The sequence below is a fragment of the Alosa sapidissima genome, chromosome 4, assembly GCF_018492685.1.
Source record: "Alosa sapidissima isolate fAloSap1 chromosome 4, fAloSap1.pri, whole genome shotgun sequence".
Classification (NCBI taxonomy): domain Eukaryota; kingdom Metazoa; phylum Chordata; class Actinopteri; order Clupeiformes; family Clupeidae; genus Alosa; species Alosa sapidissima.
Window position 1 is genome coordinate 796,056 of NC_055960.1, and position 21,845 is coordinate 817,900.

Genomic DNA, 21,845 nt, shown 5'->3' on the forward strand with positions numbered 1-21,845 from the left:
TTAGTTAACTCATCTTATCCTGTAGACTACTTTTTCAGATTATTCTACATCTGCTGCTATTGGAGGGTGCAGCCAGCCAGAAGCAGATGGGCTTCCCCTATTAAGTCAGGTTCTGCTCAAGGTTTCTTCCTGGAATATAGGAGTTTTTCCTTGCCACAGTTGCCATATGGCATGCTTGTGGGGGGTAAGAGGGTTAAGGCTGCCAGTCTTATAACATGTCATTTTCTATATTTTTGATATGTTGCTGAGTGGATCATAAACGGCCCTAGCAATGAAGAAAAGTGATTGATTAATGACTGACTGACTATTATTGTGTTACATGCTTCAAATGTAAAGCACTTTGAGCTGCATTCTGTGTATGAAAGGTGCTATACAAATAAAGCTTATTATTGTTTCCTTTACACCAATTCATGAGGTTGTTGATTTCTTTTCTGTAGGCTGTTTCGTCATTGTTTGTGATTACAGTGGTTTCATATCGATTACAGTGGTGTCATCTGCAAACTTGATGATGGTGTTGGTGTTGTGTATAGCCACACATGCGTATACAAAGAGTAAGTATAAGTATAAGTATATATACTCTTTTGATCCCGTGAGGGAAATTTGGTCTCTGCATTTAACCCAATCCGTGAATTAGTGAAACACACACAGCACACAGTGTACACACAGTGAGGTGAAGCACACACTAATCCCGGCGCAGTGAGCTGCCTGCATCAACAGCGGCGCTCGGGGAGCAGTGAGGGGTTAGGTGCCTTGCTCAAGGGCACTTCAGCCGTGGCCCACTGGTCGGGGCTCGAACCGGCAACCCTCCGGTTACAAGTCCAGAGTGCTAACCAGTAGGCCACGGCTGCCCGAGTAGAGGAGAGGGCTCAGAACACAACCTTGCGGAGCTCCCGTGCTAATGGTAAAGGAGGAGGATGTGATGGAGCCCATTCTCACCACCTGTTTTCATCCAGAGAGGAAGTCCAGTATCCAGCTACATAGGCCGCTGTGCATTCCTAGACTCCTGAGCTTGCCGTCGAGTATATTGGGGACAATGGTGTTAAAGGCCGAGCTGTAGTCTACAAACAGCATCCTTACATAAGTGTCTTTTTTCTCCAGGTGTGTCAGGGAGGTATGCAGTGCGCTGGTGATGGCATCATCAGTTCTGTCTTCTAGGCAAACTGGTGACGGTCAAGCGTAGGTGGAATCATTTTGCAGATGATGTTCTTCACAAGCCTTTCAAAACATTTACTCACGATGGGGGTGAGGGCCACAGGTCGCCAGTCATTCAAGCTGGTGATTTGGTTTTTCTTAGGCACTGGAACAATAACAGATGACTTAAAGCTGCTTGGTACAACACACGTGGACAGGGAGAAGTTGAAGATGTCTGTAAACACACCAGCCAGTTGCTCTGAACACACTTTGATTACACGGCCTGGAATCCCATCAGGTCCTGCTGTTTTCCGAATGTTGACTTGCTTGGAAGATTTCTGCACATCAGCCACTGTGAGCATTAGGCCTGGGTCAGAGAGGTGAGAAATGGAGGGGGCTCTTACTGGAGGTTTGATGTTAACCTCAAAACTTGTATAGAACTGGTTCAGCTCGTCTGCAAGTGAGGGGTGAGAGACTTGGATGTTGGATTTCTTCCCCTTCAGATCTGAAATCATGTGCAGTCCCTGCCACATATTCCTTGAATCATTCCCTTCCAGCTGTTCCTCAATATTGTGCCTATATTCTCTTTTTGTTGCTTTGATTGTTTTCCGCAGGTCATATCTGGCTTTTTTCTCCAGCTCTTTGTTTCCAGAGGCAAACACACAATCCTGGCCTCTGAGAGCAGATTTTACTTGGCTATTTATCCATGGTTTTTGATTTGGATACATTTTGACTGTTTTTGTTGGAACAATATCTTCTACACACTTCTGTATGAATCCTGTGACTGTCTCTGTGTATTCATATATACTGTATCCACATTTGATGCATCACGGAACATGTCCCAATCAGTGCATTCAAAGCAGCCTTGCAGTGCACTGTCTGATTCCTCAGACCAGCAGCAAATGGTTTTGACAGTGGGTGGGCTCTGTTTCCATCGCGGAAGGGAGTATAGCAGTGGTCTAGTGTGTGATTTCCACGTGTGTTTACATCTATGTGCTGGAAGTATTTGGGCAGTATCTTTATTTATTATTGGCACCCCTGTTTGTAATACCTTCTTAATCCTCCCTTTGCCATTAAAACAGCTTGTAATATTCTCCTATGACACCCCATAAAGTTGGAAAATACAAAGCAAGGGATTTAAGACGATTCGTCTTTACAAAATCTACCCAGATCATCCAGATTCCTAGGTCCACACTTGTGCATTCTCCTCTTTGACTGACCCCACTGTTTTTCTATGGAGTTTAGATCAGGGGACTGAGATGGCAATGTCTGAAGCTTGATATTGTGTTCAGCAAACCATATTTGTTTTGATCTGGACGTTTGTTTTGGTTCATTGACCTGATGAATGATCCAATCATGACCAACTTTTCGTGTCTTGGCAGAGATTGACAGATTTCCTTTGAAAATGCTCTGGTTTTTCTTGGTGTTCATGATACCATGCACCTTAATTAGGTTCCCAAGAGCTTTGGGAATAAAAACAGCCTCACAGCCCCTCCACCATAATTCTCATTAGGCATGGGGTTATTTTCAGTATAGCCATTCTTCTATGTACTGTATGCCAAACACACCTTAAGTGTTTCTAGCCAAAGAGCGCAATTTTCATTTCATCTGACACTTCCAGTCACTGTACCATTCAGTAACTCTTGCCGTTTACATTGGTAATTAAATGACTGGACAGGCTTTTACCTGGCATGCCCTCTAAATAATCTATCAGCAGTGAGGTCACTTTTGAAGATTTTTTGGGTTTTCAGTCAGAGTTATGATTAGCTGTTATACAGCCCCAAATCAGAAAAAGTTGGGATGTTGTGTAAAATGCAAATAAAAAACAGAATGTGATAATCTGTAAATATTGTAAACTCCCTCTCTCTCTTCCCCCTTACCTCACTTGTGAGGTATACCATTACCAGCCATCCTTGTGTTTGGCCCTCATCTCACTCATCTCACCTGAATCCCATCCCTACGACTGCCCTATCATCGCCTATTGCTGTCCTCCTGCCCGGATTCCTGGCCCGCGCAGCCTAACGACCCACTACTTGCCCTATGACAACTCCTAATCCCCTTGGACAATTCATTTCTTACACTGGACTATTTGAACTTTCTGACACTAAATAAGATTCATGCATTATCATACTGGATATGTAACCATCCCACCTCTTTGTAACATGCACCTCAGGTGGCTTTAAACATCATGTTCTTTTCTCTACACCTAACTAACTTATTCATTATGACCGCCGCGCAGCGAAGCGGCGGTCATATAGGTTTAGTCAGATTTTTTTATTTATTTATTTTTTTTTCGCATGTCCAAATTTCCGCCAAGGATTCCCGGGACACTGTAAGACCGGGGTACACGAAACTTGGTGGGCATGTAACCCCACATGGATAGCATGGAACCATCGTTTTTCGTTTTGATCTGTAGCCCCCCCGCTGGACTGGACCCCCCGAAAGGAGGGTAGGGCAGACACAGTTTTCTGTGAAAATCTCGAGAACCGTAGGGTTTAGGAGCACCATTTTTTTTTGTATGTTGATCTCAAAGGGCCATGTCAACCCATTCCATAACCACTCATTTCATGTATAGCGCCACCTAGTTAAACACAAAAAAGTAAAAATGAGGTGTTGTAATCGCAGGTATCTGTGACCTAACAAAACTGCACGAAATTGGAAGTGTAGGATCATTATGACACCCTCTGAATGCACGCCAAGTTTCGTGGAATTCCGTTCATGGGGGGCCACACAATAAATTCATTTATGTTACTATACACCAACTGGCCAGTAGGTGGCCAGAGACAGTTTTCTGTGAATATCTCGAGAAACCGTAGGGCCTAGGAGGTCCACCTTTTTTTTGTATGTTGGTCTTAAGGGGGCATGTCAACCTATCCCATTACCACTTATTTCATGTATAGCGCCACCTAGTTAAAAATTAAAAAGCAAAACATTAGGTGTTTTCATCACAATATCTCTGGCTGACATGGTCAAAACTGCACAAAATTGAAAGTGTAGGATCATTATGACACCCTCTGAATGCATGCCAAGTTTTATGGACTTTCGTTCATGGGGGGCCTTACAATAAAATAATTTATGTGTACATTTAGTTACTGTACACCAACAAGGATTCCTGTGACACTGAAAGACCGGGGTACACGAAACTTGGTGGGCATGTAACCCCACATGGATAGCATGGAACCATCGTTTTTCGTTTTGATCTGTAGCCCCCCCGCTGGACTGGACCCCCTGAAAGGATGGTAGGGCAGACACAGTTTTCTGTGAATATCTTGAGAACCGTAGGGCCTAGGATGACCAATTTTTTGCGTATGTTTGCCTCCAGGGGTCATGTAAACCCATTCCATATGCACACATGTGCATAAACAGATACACACGCACACACATACATTCACAGTAATCCTACGTATGACACATACTCACACAGTAGACATATATACGCATGCATGCACATGCACACACACAGGCACATAAACAGGCAAACACACAAGCACATGCCCATGCACGCACACACACCCACCCCCACACACATAAACATAAACATGTACACGCACACATGCACACAATTCAAGAATTTCTCAGAATTATGAACAGGCAAGATGGGGGTGGGGTTGTATAAAATGTATTTTACATGTAAAATCTATGAACTAATCATGTTTTGGTACTTGTTGTCTAGCAGATACCACTGAGAATTGAGTGTGCATAATGCAATTCAGTGAGACAGTTAGAATCATATATGCCTTTCAGCGTGACTTATTTTTGTGGAAAACATGTGCTGGACTGGGCGGCGGTCATATTTTGTACCGCTCTGCGGTACATCTAGTTTATCATGTAAACAGACCTTACTATTCTGTACTGACCTAGGCAGATGGGTCAGGCCCTTGAGTCGTGGATCTGCTCGAGGTTTCTTCCTACATGTATCTCCAAATCTAGGGAGTTTTTCCTCGCCCCTGTTACTCATGGGCCTTCTCTGATTGTTTAACACTCTGTAAAGCGCTATGAGACGTGCAATGTTTTGGTGCTCTATAAGTGATATAAGATTGAAATTTAAATTTAAATATTTAGTTGCAAAAAGGGCGCAGCCAACATATCAAATGTTGAAATTGACATATACAGTATGACTATTTCATGGAAAATATACAGTATGTTCTGCATCAAATTCAAAATGAACATATATTTTCCATGAAAAATAAAAAATAAAAAATATTATAAAAATATTTTCAACGTGTGTTACATTGTCATTTTTGCAGCTAAATATGGGCTTGTGAGATTTGTATATCATCACATTCTATTATTTTTTGCATTTTTGGGGTTGTATGTCCACATATGATATGGCTGTTATTGTTTCATTCTGTTCCTGTACCGGTCCTGAGAATATCTTTGTGTGACTGTGTCTTTCGAGTTAAACTATGTTTTTGCCTTGTGTCACAGTTCATGGGTGCATCCCCATTGTCAGTAGTTATCTACTCTGGATTGCCAGGGTGGCACTAATCAGGCACTAATCTGATTCAGTGTGGTCCATTTAAAATGGGGTGAATAATGTCATCTCTCTCTCCCTTGATGCACTTCATTGTAAATAAAACTCTGTTCCTGATTTTCCCTACCATTGCCTGACTGGGTCTTCATTCATCTGTGATATCAAAATTACCATCAAAAGAAAACATAGGGTTATGAGGAGGACACAAGGCTGAGGAGAACACAAGGCATTAACCAATAGGAAATCATCCCCGCATGGCATCATTGATCTGACCCTGTCTCCAATTACTCATCTAAGGGATTTTTTCACAGGTCATATTCTATAGGGATGAACTTGTTTTGCTTAAAGGAACACGCCACCCAATGTCAGTAGTAATATATGTTCTTACCTTAACTTTCACGAGTTGAGTCATACCTCTCCCGTGTCGGTACGTGCACTCAAACGCTCTGGTGCACGGCTGGACTGTGTTAGCATGTTGCTATGCTAGCGGGCTTTGATGGTGGGCGGGTGCGGTTTTGAAAATTGGTCAAAAAACTTTGGGGCTGATGGATGATAAGTTTTGCTATGCAGTTATGGTTGAAATAATAGCCCATCAGCGCATCTCTAGTGTGTGTGCCTCTCTCTCGCTCAGAGGGGAGGGAGAGGCTGAGGGTCGATCCAGCATGAATTCTAAACTCTGTGGTGGATAGGATCTACAATTAGGTGTTAACAATACTACTACGCTAGGTCGAAGTACTCCCAAGTGCTATTGCGCCACACATTGTAGTTCTCCTGTTTATTCGCTTGGAAAATCGCCACGTTTCATGTTGTGTGGCCGTAGACATTTCTATCAACTACTCGTGCAACTGTACTTAAGTCGGGAAAACGTGGATGTTTTTGATTACTTCTACGGCTAGTTACGGCAAAGCCCGCTAGCATAGCAACATGCTAACACAGTCCAGCCGCGCACCAGAGCGTTTGAGGGCACGTACCGACACGGGAGAGGTATGACTCAACTCGTGAAAGTTAAGGTAAGAACATATATTACTACTGACATTGGGTGGCGTGTTCCTTTAAGAGAACTGAGGTTATATTCATAAGCCTACTTTCTACCTAAGGGGAACACATATACCACAGCACCTCATTGCGACAGTGGAGGAGCATTCACAGAGAACACGCCATCGGAGTGCTGTGCACAAATGGTCAAATAAGTGACTCGCAGGCACCAGAGTGGTGCTCACAGGTGTGAGGTCAGGAGAAGAAATGAAAAGAGACTGAACAGCGGTAGCTCCCTGGCATTGGAGAGTAACTCACGGGCATAAGGCTGGGGATGTCATACTTACACATAGTGCTTGCTGCCGGGGGTTGTGGCACACTCTTGCTAGTTGCACATGATTGAGGGCAGATAAGCTGCATACGCAGTTATTGGTTACCATGCGCATCTGCATGGTGGAGTATGGCTTTGGAGAGCAGGGAAGTTTAATGGCACTGGATGGTTACTCATAAGAACAGGGATGAAAGCACAGAGCAGAAGGCACCTGAGGCCCAGTTTATGCTGAAACAGATCTGATCCATGGAGACGCTTTTCCACACGCCTGCTGAAGTGATCTCTCAAGCAGCGCTTGGCACGCAGCGTTCGATGCCTTGCACCTCTCTGTTTTTCTAACTTGCACGTTTGGTGAAACAGGATGGATGAGCTATAAGCTAGGCTCAGTGAGCAGGCTTGCCTCTACAGGCCAAGGTACCAAACAAAGGACAACAAACAATAGTAGCCCAACATGTCAGTATTCTATACAGCCCACATCCTAAATAAACTTAATAGGCTAATTAACTCACACAATGTGAATGAAAGTAGTAAAATAATAAAGATAAACTAGAATTCCAAGGAATTCCCAGTGCATGGAAGTGCAAAACATATGATGTAAAATACAGTTTTAAAACAGATAATGTATAGTTACAATGGTTTTGCTTAGGTAGACATGGTTGTTGCTAAATAAAGCTGTTTCTATGATGGTTGCTAGGGAAATAAAGATGGTTGCTATTGAATATGTGGTGGTTGCGATGCAAAATAAAGCAGTTGTTATGCTGGTTACTAGGGTAATACTGTTGGTTGCTATGGTGGTTAATAGGTTGACATTATAGTGGTGGTTGCTAGGTTGTTGCTAGGGTAATTAAGATTGCTGCTAGGGTGTTGATAGGGAACGTATGGTGGTTGCTATGCCAAATAAAGTGGTTGCTATGCTGGTTGCTAGCCAGGGTAATCATGTTGTTTGCTGTGGTTGCTATGCCAAATAAAGTGGTTGCTATGCTGGTTGCTAGCCAGGGTAATCATGTTGTTTGCTGTGGTGGTTGCTAGGTTGAGATTATATTGGTGGTTGCTATGTTGTTGTTAGGGTAATTAAGATGGTTGCTACAGAGTTGCCAGGTATGGTGGTTGTATTGGCAAATAAATTGGTTGTCATGCTGGTTGCTAGGGTAATGATGAACAGGATCTGTAGGGACACCAGGCAACATTTTCGTGTTAATTAATCATTTTCTTAAGTCGGTTTATGGTTAAATGATTACAGGGCGAATGAAGGCTCTCTCGCCCGCCCCTACTGCCTGTAAGAAAGAATATTCCGCTTTCAAGTTCAGTGTATCGTACCCGCCGACCTTCAGTCTCACAAAGTCTCATGACATTGCGAGAAGCAGGATCAGTTTACATCCTGAATCCACAGCACAGAGGCAGGCTAACGAAACACTAGCGATTGTTGAAAACGTGTGTATAATGGCAGAGCCGGTGAAGAAGCAGCGAAAACCCTTGACGGAAGATGCAAAGAAAAGGAAAAGAGCTTCAGACCGAGCGAGGGCTCGCACACGTATCGACACGTACAGACGCTAGGGGGAGTTTGGTAGAGGAAAAGCATCAGGCTTGCTGATGGTGCATTTGCTGCAGGTGGCTTGAACACCTGACACATGATTTTAATTGCTTAATTGCCCTATTGGGATGTCATAATTGCCAATGTTTATGGGGAAATGTTTTAATAGTTTTTAATTAATAGTTTAAAAAGTCTAAAAGTTGAAAACGATGACAAATGCATAGCAGCCATGTCCTTTAGAAGACCTACATTACATAGTTTGAATAAAGTTTCTAAGTTAAACGGTTCAAGCTGAATAGCTGAATTGGTCAGCGGAATAATAATAAGAAGCCTAGGAAGAACAGTACAGTGCATTTTCATGCACTGTAATAAGAAACCTAGGAAGAACAGTACAATGCATTTTCATGCACTATAGTTATTTTGAAAATGAAATTTAAAAATGGGGATCAAAGGGTAAGTGTTCAATAGTCAGCTGGAGAAATTAACAAAGCTACCAGCGAGATTTCCTGCAAAGTGGAAAGTTAAAGGAAGGAACTAGGGACATGGCAATGAAGACATTTATTTTCAACCAAAGTTGTGCTACTCCTCAGACCGTTCCAGTCCTTAACAAAGGCAAAGTTTCTTATCACTGTCAGCTGGTCCTCTTGTTTTTGTTTCTGCTTCTTCAGATAGATAGATAGATAGATAGATAGATAGATACTTTATTGATCCCCAGGGGAAATTCAAGAACGGTGTGTGGAGTTGGTAGCAATAGCCTCTCTACAGCAGCATCACCTTGAAGACTGCAAACGCAAAAAATGAATGGCTCTGACATGCATGATGTCACAACTCAAGTGCGCGGTGACCACTGTGTCGAGTACACTGAGCCCTTGAGTCTTTGTACGCAAGAGTGATGGCTAGTTAGTGGGAGAGCCTCTGTTTTGATAGCACATGGTGATTTGCTTGGGCCCCATAGCAGATGAACAGCTCTTCTGTCTTACGTAGGGGTCCCATGGAAGCAAGAGCTGCATCCACACACGTAAAAAATGGTCATGGCTTGGGGCTCCTCAAGCAGCCAAAAGAGGCGTTGAGGTGGCCACAGGAGCCAGCATGTTGGTGGTGGTGGTGGTGGTGGTGGTGGGGTACTCCATGTAACTCCAAAGTCACCGTAGAGGTGAGTAGCTGTGTAGGCTAGTACTGGGTAGGGCATGGGAATATGGGAGTATGGGAGTAGGAGGCGCCTTGGCTACAACTGACCAGGGAGGTCAAGACTGAGGTTCTGCAGAGATCTTTGCAGTAGATCTGGAATGTGGCTGTCAAGTCCCATGGCTAACTATGGCTAATTCTTGACACTAAGGAGAGCTTATGGGTCCTCCTAAAATTATGAACGTTTATTTAGGATTTTGGTTCTGTAATTACTTTTTTTTTATCTGAGCCTAAACATAGTTACCATGGGTACTAAACAGATAAAATAGGATTTGCGAGTTAGGAAGTTTCTGTAATACGGCCCCAGGACCGTCAAGGTGGGCGCCTTCTGGACAGGGCATCTTGAGTCTTGAGTGCATCCTGTAAGCCGTGATGTGGCAGGGCTGAGTTGGCAAAGCTGGCTTACCACCACTTGGCAGGCTGTGTGGGGTGAGGTATGCAGCTACTGCCTCCTCCATGTGGGCAGGGAAGAATAGCCCAGTTGGTCTGTATCACACAACAACGATAAGGCTGAGTACACTTGAAAAGGTACTGCACCGATAAGGGTCCCAGGAGGTCTCCACCAGCAAATACCAGGGAGTGAGAGTGCCTTGGCAGTGACTGCTGTGAGAGAGGATGGGACTCACTGACACGGACTCGCATACCAGGGTGAAGAAGTGCAGTGTCTGGGCCTCAATCTCAATCTGAGCTGGACACTGACATTATTAGTCTGCCGCCATCACCATGGAATTTTGCCACTTGAAGAAGGCTCCTGGCCGTTTTCTTCTAATACAGGAAAGTCAGTGCAGCTTGTGAGGGGAACTTGTGAGTCTGGTGTTTTATGAGCTTGAACTCACGGCTTGGGTTGAGGCTTTGTTCATAGCAGTTTGTGGAAAAATCGCTGAGACATGTGATTGGAGATTCAGGTTCCGATCGATGACATCATGCAGGAATGATTTCCCATTGATTAATGTTGAGTGAATTCAACTGAAAGAGAACTAATTTCATGGTCAATTTATTACAGCTTGGGTTATGACAGGCTATGGCATATGGCAGGCCGAATGAGCATTTATTCCGATAGCTTGATATCAAGCTTCAGTGCCATATGAGCCCTTTTTATCAACTAGTTAACTAGTTAATAGCATAATATCTAGGTTAATATTTATTTGTTGTTGCTAGGCACCCATGGGCTCAACTGGTCCTTTTCTCAACCATAATTTTGACCTAATATCTAACAAACAACAGATTGTATACACTCACCGAACAAATGTTATGGAAATAAAATAAAGCTTTCTCCCGAGACAACTTTGTGAAAAAACAGTATTTTACACTGAGAAGAGCCTAAGGAATTTCTGTCTTGATTAGTTGGTATGTTTTGAACTGATGAGCCAATAGGAAGCCACAGTGTGAAGTGCACCCCCACCTCCTCACTAGCATTCTGTGCAACTAGTTAACTCGTGTCAATTCTGGCTTGAACTAGTGAACTAGTATACTAGAATACATAGTGTATGTTTTCACTGGTTCACTAGTGTGGAAAAAATAGACTTCAACTAGTTAACTGGTGAGCATTCTGGCTTGAACTAGTTAACTAGTATACAATTTATGTCTCACTAGTAAACTATCAAACTACTCCACATAGAAAATTAGTGAGAATTTTGCCATTTACTAGTTACAGTGGATCCCAGTTAAGTTTGGACGGGTTCCTTCATGAATCACGCACCCCATTTTCTCAGCAGAAATGGCAAACTGCAGTTGACACAAACAACCACAAGGTGTCACTTGGGAGTTCTGCCACTACTATTTTGATGCGACTTGACTTAACTGCTTCCATGACACAGTGAGCCATTACCAAACATATATGATAATACAATATAGCGTGAGTTTATATATCTTATACCCTATTTGTCACGGTTACTTATAGATTTGATAGTGTAACGATAAGCGCATGAGACTTTCAGCGGGGGCAAGGGAACTTAAATTGATCAAGTTAGTTTAAGCTTACACTTAAACAGACAAAACATTCTAATATGAAAATGTAGATGCAAATGTTGTAAAATGGTGCAGCTCCTTTAAGAAAGCCCTGTGCGCAGGGATGGAAAGAGAGAAAGCGAGAGGGGATGTGTGTTAGAACTTAGATGCGTGTGGAAAAAGTAGACGTGCTGTTGAGACTGGAGCGAGTCATATTCAAAATAATACAAAAAATAAATCCGCAGATAAAACCAATTATCCTCATTCATTGCAACTGCAGCATGCCTGCTTGCCGACTTTCAAACTAAAAAGATATCAAAGCACCTTTTGCGTTTGAATGTAGCACGGTTTTTTTTTTAAACAGTTGGACAAATGATTTAGCTAATTGATTATAGCCTGCACACCAGCAATTGTTGAACATTTACCTGTACAAGACAGTAGCCCAGCCTAACAAGCATGTTGCATGTTGTAGGCCTACTGTAGAAATTTCACTTAAATTGCAACCGCAACATGCCTGCTTGCCGACGTTCAAACGACAACAAAAAATATATCAAAGCAACAAGAGGTTGAGTCTGAATGACACGGAGTTCAGACTCATATTGCTCCTCATAACCATCTATAAAAAAAGTGTTTTTTCTTTTCTTTTTGAGCACGTCCGAATCCAAGGACATAACGCACTGGACCTTATAATAGGCTCAAGATATAATTCAAAGGGGGCAGATAGGGGCCTACTGCACTTAAAACTTAAAAAGATTGAACGAAGCTTCCCAAAATTTGAAATTGCGATCAGTGACTGGCATCGGGTGAAGCTTTTCGAAGTTGAACAGGCTATTAAAAAAAGGAGAGACTGGGCTCTCCCTTCTATGAATTGAAAAAGACGTTATGCTACCTGCAAACTGGCCTATGATTTCATTGCTGAGTTTGCGGCAAAGCAAGACAATGTTTTTTCAGAGTCAGGATATGGCGAGTCAGTGCCATTTATTTGTCCAATGTTAGCCTACAGACCAGTTTCCATAGTGCACATCTTATCAACAGTTTGAATGTCGTGTGTGTTTCTGCTCATTGACAAATACCGTTCAGCACAATGATTCATGCCCAATTAATTTCCCCTGTAAAACAAAGCGCATTTGTTATACTATTTAGTTTCGTGATGTCGCCTATGATAAACACCATATGGCCAAATGTGACTTAGCTAATTATAGGCTATACAATTTTCCCTCTTAAAGACAAGCTGGTGTAGCTTATTAGACTAGGCTACTAAAATGCACCGACGGTAGCCTTGGCTATGTGTAAAGTAAGCTATCGCATGATTTCATGCAAGTAAGTTCATGCATCTGTCAAGTTCGCACAGGGCCTCGCACCATCTGTCAAGTTCGCACAGGGCCTCGCACACCCTTGTGACGGCCCTGCAGCTCCTAAGACAGCGAGGAAAAAGTTAAAATACGCAATAAACCCGGGAAAAGTTGACAGGTTTGTTTTGGTCCCGGTGATTATTTGTAAAATTGTGCAAATGACAGCCTTTTCAAGGCATTTCAAGGAAGGTGTCGTAGCATGCAAGCTCCCAAATTGGCCCAGTAGCCTACAGAAGGCATCAATAAATTGTTGGGACTGGGGAGGGTCATGCATTTTTTCTCAATCACTTTGGAGGGTCATAGAAAAATTAATATAAACAAATTAAATAAATAACGAACAGTCCCTAATTGATTATAGCCTGTAGGCCTACACCAGCAATTGTTGAACATTTACCTGTACAGGACATTGACAGTAACCCAGCCTAACAAGCAGATGTTGCAAAAGACATCAAAAGACGCTATTAATCAGAAATAAATAATGTAATCTGCATCGCTTTATTTAACAAACTGCAAGCAACAAGAGGGTTGAGTTCGCTGTGAGGCCAAACCCAAGAGCAGAGCCTAGCCTATCTGTTAAGGCACTCGATAGGCTATATGGTAACGAGCTGTGTGCGCCTGGAAAGACAATAGAAGATGCTTTCTGAATAGCACAGCGAAGACGGCTCTGGTCATCCCATACCCTCCCCCCACTTCCTGTAGTCTACCATTATGACTTGTTGCCGTTTTGGGACATTAAGCTTTTTCACGTTAAGCCCCCCTCCCCCACCCCCTTCTTTCACAAGCAGTGGGGGAGCGCGGGGCACAAAGTAACACTTTTTGGTAGACAAAGGAGGGTTCTCCGCGCTTCTGTCGTTTGGCGACAATCCAGTGCAACCAGGGGACAGATATTTTAGAGAGGAGAGACGCCGGTGCAGCTCAGATGTCTTCTTAAAAGGTGCAGAACATTATTAAACTTTGACTAACGTTTCTATGTGTCGATGTTTTTGACTAACGAACATCGAAACGTTAGTCAAAGTTTAATAATGTTCTGCACCTTTTACTAAAGAATAAAGAAAATTAAGAAGGCATCTGCACCGGCGTCTCTCCTTCTCTCTAACACTTTTTGGCTTTGGCTAAATATTTCTAAAATCATTTGAGTTTTACTAGTCACATGTTTTAACAAGGAACACTTGTTATTGAACTAATAACAGACGTGTGTCGAAAATTTACTTTATTTTCCATACGGAGAAATAACATATGCAGAGTCTAACCAAGGTCAATGTTGCCAAAAAAGCCCAAACCTGAAAACACATGAGGCAAAAGTGCAAAACATCACAAAACTAACTAAACTAACACGCGCATATTTTTGTATTGTAATCATTGTAGCCTACAGTTGTAACAGCGTGTAACAGTCGTTTTACTCCCCGTATGCGCTCATTATAAAGAACGTTTAACGTGTCCCAAAAACAGCTATCAACTAATCACCAAACGTCTTATAAACAAGTATTGCCAGGAGCAACACCTTGCAAAAAATTATAACAATAGGCCTAGGCCTTTATATGGCTCTGCTCCTGCCTAGATTCGAACTCAGAACTGCCTGAAAGTTGCAGACCTGTTCTGGAAATACGCGCATTAACCCACTCGACTGTCAGACAACGCTATCTCGAGTAGGCCTATTGGGTAGGACTGTAGCCCACAATGGTTGCTGTGGCACAGTCTTGAGTGACCGAATTCGTTTTCCTTTGTCATATGAATGCTGTCATTTTGTTAACATTACTGTTAAGGAGATGCTGTAGGCAAAGGCTATATTTAACCTCGTTAGTGTAGTAAAACAAATCAGAACTATTCACAAGGTTTCTGGGCAGCATATTTATGTTCTGTTAGCAAGCGAACCTCTCATGACTGCCGACAAAGTAGCCTACTGCCAGCTGACGAAGCTCTCATTTTAAAACATTACTGAGAGACAGGCACTGTACAATCAAGACATCTTGCCACTGAATCCAAAACTATGTTTAACATTATGTACAAAGCTTATAGGCTAAAGTGGACTAGCATGTTGCAGGGGCTGCTAAAAACACAGAGAAATGCACTGAAAACTCGGCCACATCACAGGCCTTGCTGTCGAATGCTCCGTCCGGTTCGACCGTGGAACGCCACAGCGGACTATGCTGCCCCCATTTACATTTCACCCAGCTGAGTGAATCACCTTGATGGTGAATGAAGTGTCAATTCTTAACTGGGACCCACTGTAACTAAAGTATTTCTGGCTCACACTAGTTAACTAGTATGGCAAAAAGCCTTTAACTAATTAACTAGTGTGCATTTTGGCATCTAGTAGTTAACTAGTAAGCATTTATGGCTCTGACTACTTAGGCCAAATATGTGTTCACTAGTTAACTAGTGCACATTTTGACCCTCACTAGTTAACTAGTAGAAGCATTTTGCCTCTCACTAGTTAACTAGGGCAGAAAAATATGGTTCACTAGTTAACTAGTTGATGGAAAAGTCTAAATTTTTTTTAAATTCAGTTTTTCATAGTTCCAAGGCTGGAGTTGTTAGTGTGAATGTCTGTGTGTGTTCCATGACCATTTGTGCAGAAGTGTAAAATCTTACTTGCTGGTAAGCAGCCTCATTACATTCCAATCTCGTGGGAAGATACTCAGTTTCATCAGATTACGAAACACACAGAAGATCCTAAGCAAGAACTCCTAAGAGAGGCACAGTTAAGGAAGAAAAAAAGTGAAACACAGATTAACACAGAATAATAATTAATTATAAATAAATTAATACATGAATTAGAATAATAATAATTATTATTATTATCATTATCCCTACCCTAGCAACACCTTAGCAACCACTCCAATTACCCCAGCAACATCCTAGCAACTGCTTTGCATGCATTGGTGATTCTAGTTGCCACTATGATATCACAAAGGCCAATACTAAGTCTATAGCAGAAATGTATGAGTTTATATTTAATATCTTAAAAAGCATAAATCACACAACAATGAAAAGGCATAAGCACACAAATTGATTGAAGAGGTATGTATTATAAGAATAATAAGAATAATAATAGAAAAAACTAGAATAGGAAATACCAGTGCATACAAAGTCGGTGCTAGGATGTTGGCAGGGTACTTCAAGTGGTTGCTAAGGTGTTTCTAGTGTAAACGTAGTGGTTCCTAAAATGTATTATGTGATTACTATGTTGGTTGCTTGGGTACTTGACATGGTTGGCAGGGTGTTGCTAGGATGATCAGAGTGGTAACTATGCCATAAAAAGTGTTTGCTATGTTGGTTGCTAGGGTAATCATGCTGGTTGCTAAGGTGATTGCTAGGTTGACATTATGGAAGTGGTTGCTTGGTTGTTGCTAAGGTGCTTGAAATGGTTGCTAGGGTAATTATAGTGGTTATTATGATATAAAAAGTTGCTGCTATGTTGGTTGCTAGGGTAATCATGTTAGTTGCTAAGGTTGTTGCTAGGTTGACATTTTGGAAGTGGTTGCTAGGCTGTTGCTAGGGTACTTGATATGGTTGCTATGGTCTTGCCAGGGCAATCATAGTGGTTTATATGCAATAAACATATTATTTTAATAATAGTTTAAAAAGTAATTGAAATTGGTTGAAATAGAGAGAAAAAGGCAGTGAGAAAACATGAAAAAAAAGAAGTGAAAGAAAGTGGGGAAGAGAAAAGTGAGCTATACAGTTTGATGGAGTAAGACAGAGTAGAGGTTCCACTGAAGTTGCTGCAGTCAGTGAGAGCGCATAGGTGCAGTTGATTGCATTCTAAAGGGACATATTTTCGCAACCTGGCGCCTGGCGGAAAGCGGATTATAATCCCAGCGCAAGTTTATTCTTATCTTATCTTTTTCTTATCTCTTTGTTTGAGCAACGTGCCAAAGGGTGTGGCAATTAACAACCTAAGGACACAAAAATCGTTATACCTGGTCAGAAATCCATGGCGAGTTGTTTATGTTATTTTAAGAACGCATTATCAACAGTGATATGGGCTGGTGCACAACACACCCTGCTTCTCTCATCCATGAACGCGCACAGTGCACATCCATGCAAAACATTACAAATTACATGATTACAATGGGAAACATAATTAGAATAAAGATATTACGAAATACATCTCACAATGAGTAGTTATTCACCATCATTTGCAAATTGGTAATGACGGATAAAAGTGATTAGGTGAGAGGCGAGAGGCACATATGAAGACGCCCTGTCATGAGATTTAGGAAGCAACTCCTCTGCACTATAAATGTAATTAGGTTTTTTATTCAGTCTTTCAAACATTATTGGGGTAAATGTTGCTTTTCAGGCTATGTTTTCGATGGTAACCTATTGTCAGTCAATAGTGTAAGTAACTGTGTATAAGTTAGTGTTAGTTAGTTACTGTTTTGTGAAGTTAGTTTCACTTTGCAAAAAAGTTAGTTTCACTTTGGCAATGAGTTTAAATAATAGACGAGTGCAAATACGTGTAGGTTATACTCTGCTAGGTTTTAGTAAAGCATGTTTTAGTGGAATAACTGTTCCATACAGTCTCGCGTGCAAGCAGATTCCTTCAAATGTGCCGCTGACTATCAAAATACAGATGCGCTGTTTGAAGTTGTGCTGCTCGCTGTTAAAGGGAATGGCAGATGTCATTCTCATTGGTTTAAATGATGTTACGCCCCAAAACACACCCATTAACACTGATTAAGAAACCTAGGAATGCCTTGCTGCACCATCCGGCTGAGGTTTAATAACAAAAAACACTCCCAATGTGGACCAGACATTCTACAACAATAACTATTTTCTGCTAGGCTAAAACATTAGGCTACATATTTTACGTTCAATGTAGTCTCACATAGACTAATTAGTATTTTATTTTTGCACTGTTTGGCTGACAGCCTCTAAAATAGGCTACCCTACATATGCATCAGTTCTAAGCTCAATTTCATTTCCAAGGAAAGTTTTTTTTATGTTTTAGCCTACAGCAGGAATAAGTGCCTGGCATGTGGGGGCGTGACATCATGATGGTTGCTTCCCATAGTGGTGTCTGTCAACCATCAAGATGGACGATGATATTGTCCATCGGCAGAACCCTAAACCCTTCCTTTCAGGATTAAAGTGCAATGTGCATACATAGACAACACCAACAGACAACAACTCACATGGAGGAAGACATGTTAGTGTCAATATGGATTTAAATTCTCCATGAGCCAGGATTTTATCTTTTTCCTGAAACAATGATAGTTCTTAATTTCCAAAAGTAATTTATTCCAGATCACCACACCGTTACAGTATATTTGAGAGTACACTTACTAATGTTTGTTTTGAAGGCAAGTACAAGTCTGCATTACTAGCTCTGGTGTGGTAAGCCAGGGCATCCCTACTCCTTGTGAAGTGATTTTTAAGGTATGCTCGTGACTTATGATTGCAAACATTATGGACCACCCTGAGCTGGAGCTGAACTGCCCTAGCCTCGAGTGGGAATCAGCCCAGCTGTTGGAACTGGAGCTTACCCACATGATCCCTTGATGTGAGCTCCAGCACTGACTATCCTATTCTGAGAAACCTGTAGTTTGTCTTTTAGGGCCTTAGTAAGACCACCATACCATGAGATAAGGCCATAATCAAAGCAGCATAAAGCCAGTGAATTAGCTAGCAGTCTGAAGCTCACTGAATCAAGGAATGGAGCTTTCCTAACTAGGAATCTGGATCGGCCATTAACCTTGCTCATAACCTTTGAAGCCATGCTCCCCCCATCTAGGTTGCTGTCTAAACAGCATCTTAAATATGTCACTGAGGGCTTGGCAGGGAAGAGCTGCCCACCAAGGCCGATACTGGACAACTCTTTCTTGTGCAGTTTTGGCTTAGAGCCAAACACTATGAATTCAGTTTTGGCCACATTAATTAATTTCGATTAATTAATTACAGAAATAATAACATGTTAAAAAATGTAACGCTGATTAATTGCATTTCAAAGTGACATTTGACCCAGTACAGTCTGGCTATCATGACTGAAGGAGGCAGACGAGAAAGCACTGCTTTGAATGAAACATTTAGCCTACGTTTTAAAAAGAATACCCAGACAGGAGCATCAATCTACTATTTCTGCAGTAAGGAATTTCCGTTGCCTACCATAGCAGTTCTCAAGTCTGAAGTAGCACCTCAATGCAAAACAATCCGGAGGTAGTCCTACGAGTAAGCACACCCCTTGATGATAATAATGCTAGCCGCCAGCCTTGTCAAAGTTAACTTTGCTAACATTTTGCTGAGCCTTCATTAACTAACCGACAAACACCCTTAATAAATTTATTACATTTGTTGCACACTGAAAAGTATGTTGAAGGTGCTTACATTTACTTCCATTCCAATAACTTCACAAACTACATTTACGTTCACACATGTAAGCTATGTCTCGTTTTCCTACTGTTTAGTTTAATTTATTGAACTGCTCTATTTCTTATCCTGGACTGCCACCTACTGGATAGAAAAGGCAACAACCTAGTAATTATGTGAATTAAAATCTACAACATGTGTGAATGGCCAAAAAAAAGGCTAAATCATAGGGGGTATTCCACACATTAGCTTGGTGTTAGGGTAGCCTACTCAACACATGTCATTGACAGTGAGTGGTAACTTCAGTCATTTGCATTAATCATGCTAAAAATCTGACACCAGGCACTATGCTGATGCCTGAGCCAAAGGGAAAAATTATAATAAAAGAGAGAGACGTTGAACTTTAAAGTCTATAATGTTGGTTTGGCTCTTCATTGATTCACTCATCTGCCAAACTTGTTTTTAAGAAGTTAATAGCAAAAATGGATGCATATGCTTCATTTAGATTAATTAATCACAGAGTATGTAATTAATTAGATTATTTAATTGATTTTTAATTGTATATATATATATATATATATATATATATACAGTATATATATATGTGTGTGTGTGTGTGTGTGTGTGTGTGTGTGTGTGTGTGTGTGTGTGTGTGTGTATGTGTGTGTATGTTAATATGAATTGATGTTTTGTTAACCATGTTCAAGTATTTTGTTGATCTTTATTATACTGATGCCAGTCATTCTTGTAGATCTAACTGTTACTGATGGTTTGTAAACGTTTGTTTATGTTATTTACCTGAAGTTGTTGTTCCTGGTTATTTAATGAAATTGTTTAAGACATTTCTAACTAAAATGAAAAAAATGTTTTAACGCATGTGCCAGTGTCTCTATTCTTGTTTTCATAGTAGAATGAAACACACGGAGAAGTAGTCACAATCAGCTAGTTTGTACAGCTTTTCTCTTTCCTCCCCACAATTGATTTAGCCTCTTCAGAGTATAGTAAGACATCCCATATTTAGCTATGCATTTTGATTTGATGGTAAAACATCTTATTTTTGTTACATGACCATTATATCTGTGGAGTTTTGGGTCAGATGTCAAACCGGGGAATGAAAACATTTTACTCTTTAAAAGTTCTACTTGTTACTGCGACTTGCATTTATGAGTAAATTGATCATAACTTCTGAACCAAAAGCGATAAATTGATTCTGTTTTTTTTTTCACTGAGGAGAACACAACATTGTATATCTTTCATACACTATATCTACAATAGATATTAGGTGAAAAGTAAGATTCATCTTGACACGTTGATATTTTCATGTTTTTGAGGTTGAATTTTGAAGGTATTGTTTAAAAACAATGTGTGTTATACTCAAACTTACTAACTATGATGTATACCATTTTAAAGGGCTAGTTCTCCTGATTACAATGGTGGGTAAATTGTATCTCTGTCATGTAGCGTAATCATACAATAAGCCTTTTCGTGCCATAAGGCATCGAGTATGAAAAAAATGAATGTTTAGCGCAGTCTGCAAAGGGTTAAGAGACGCACTACTTACTGACAAAATTGGGTCACCTATAACAAAATGATGAAAGGAAATACATTTATACTGTTTCTGCTATGTTGGATAAACTTAGAGAACTTACAAAAACTTAACACAAAACTAAACAAAAATAATTGTGGCAAAGCACTTTAAAAAGCATTTCCATAATTTGGATAGCCTACTACATTATTTGATCAATGATGGCTGTGTTTTGCATTTGGACTCACTGAAGGACCTGACAAAAACTCAACTCAACAGTGCCATCTCACCTTCAACTCCTCCCTGCTCTGGAAGTTCTCCAGTATTTGCTGGAAGTGGATATTTGACATCTGTCTAAGCAGCGAAAGGAGACAAGACACATATTCACCCTGCCAATGGAAAAGTGGTCAGATTATTGTGTGCTAGATCAGATTATTTTTCTCTGTCATCATACAACTACTACTTTGGTCAAGAAGTGTCTGCTAAATGTAATATAAAAACTACTACAGTGGTTAACAGATGCAAAATACCCAATTACAATAGTGACATTGAAACAGCTGAAATTCATCTCAGAAAGATATGTACACCATTTCATGCCAACTCAGAGGGCTAGATGTACTTAACACGACTTGAGACGTAATTTCCTCGCAACGTGTGCGTAAAAACATGGTGTGGTATGTACAGTGCTAAAATTAAAACCAAACCAATCGTTATTATCTTTATAATCTTATATTAAGATCAAAAAATCGATTTTGCATTATTTTAAGTATGAAAAGACTTACCTAGCAAACTTTTCTTAAATCAAGTCAAATGAGTTTTACTTGAAAGCGCTAGGTCTCTTAAAGGAGAATTCCGGTGTGATATTGACCTAAAGTGTATCGAAACATGATACCGAGTGTGAACGTATGTCTCATAGCCCATCTCGGCTTGTCCCCTGCACTCCAAAATCTGGCGCTAGTTAGCCGATGCTACCAACATCTTTTTCAATAGTGGTGCTTCGGCATCGGGCTAGCCATGCAAATAAATCACTGTTTTACACCCATTTACGAGGCTCAATGTATCTCCACACTTCATTGGTAGAC

At 41.0% G+C, this 21,845-nt stretch overlaps 1 protein-coding gene across 1 annotated transcript in view; it reads right to left on the reverse strand.

The window, feature by feature from the left end:
- dock3 (dedicator of cytokinesis 3) overlaps nucleotides 1–21,845 on the reverse strand; it is a 576,384-nt gene that overhangs the window by 259,962 nt on the left and 294,577 nt on the right. The window contains exons 29-30 of the mRNA XM_042088883.1: nucleotides 21,054–21,152; nucleotides 15,519–15,613 (exon numbers count right to left, since the gene is read on the reverse strand). Coding sequence (XP_041944817.1) covers nucleotides 15,519–15,613; nucleotides 21,054–21,152 — 194 coding nt within the window. The remainder of the gene's footprint in view (nucleotides 1–15,518; nucleotides 15,614–21,053; nucleotides 21,153–21,845) is intronic.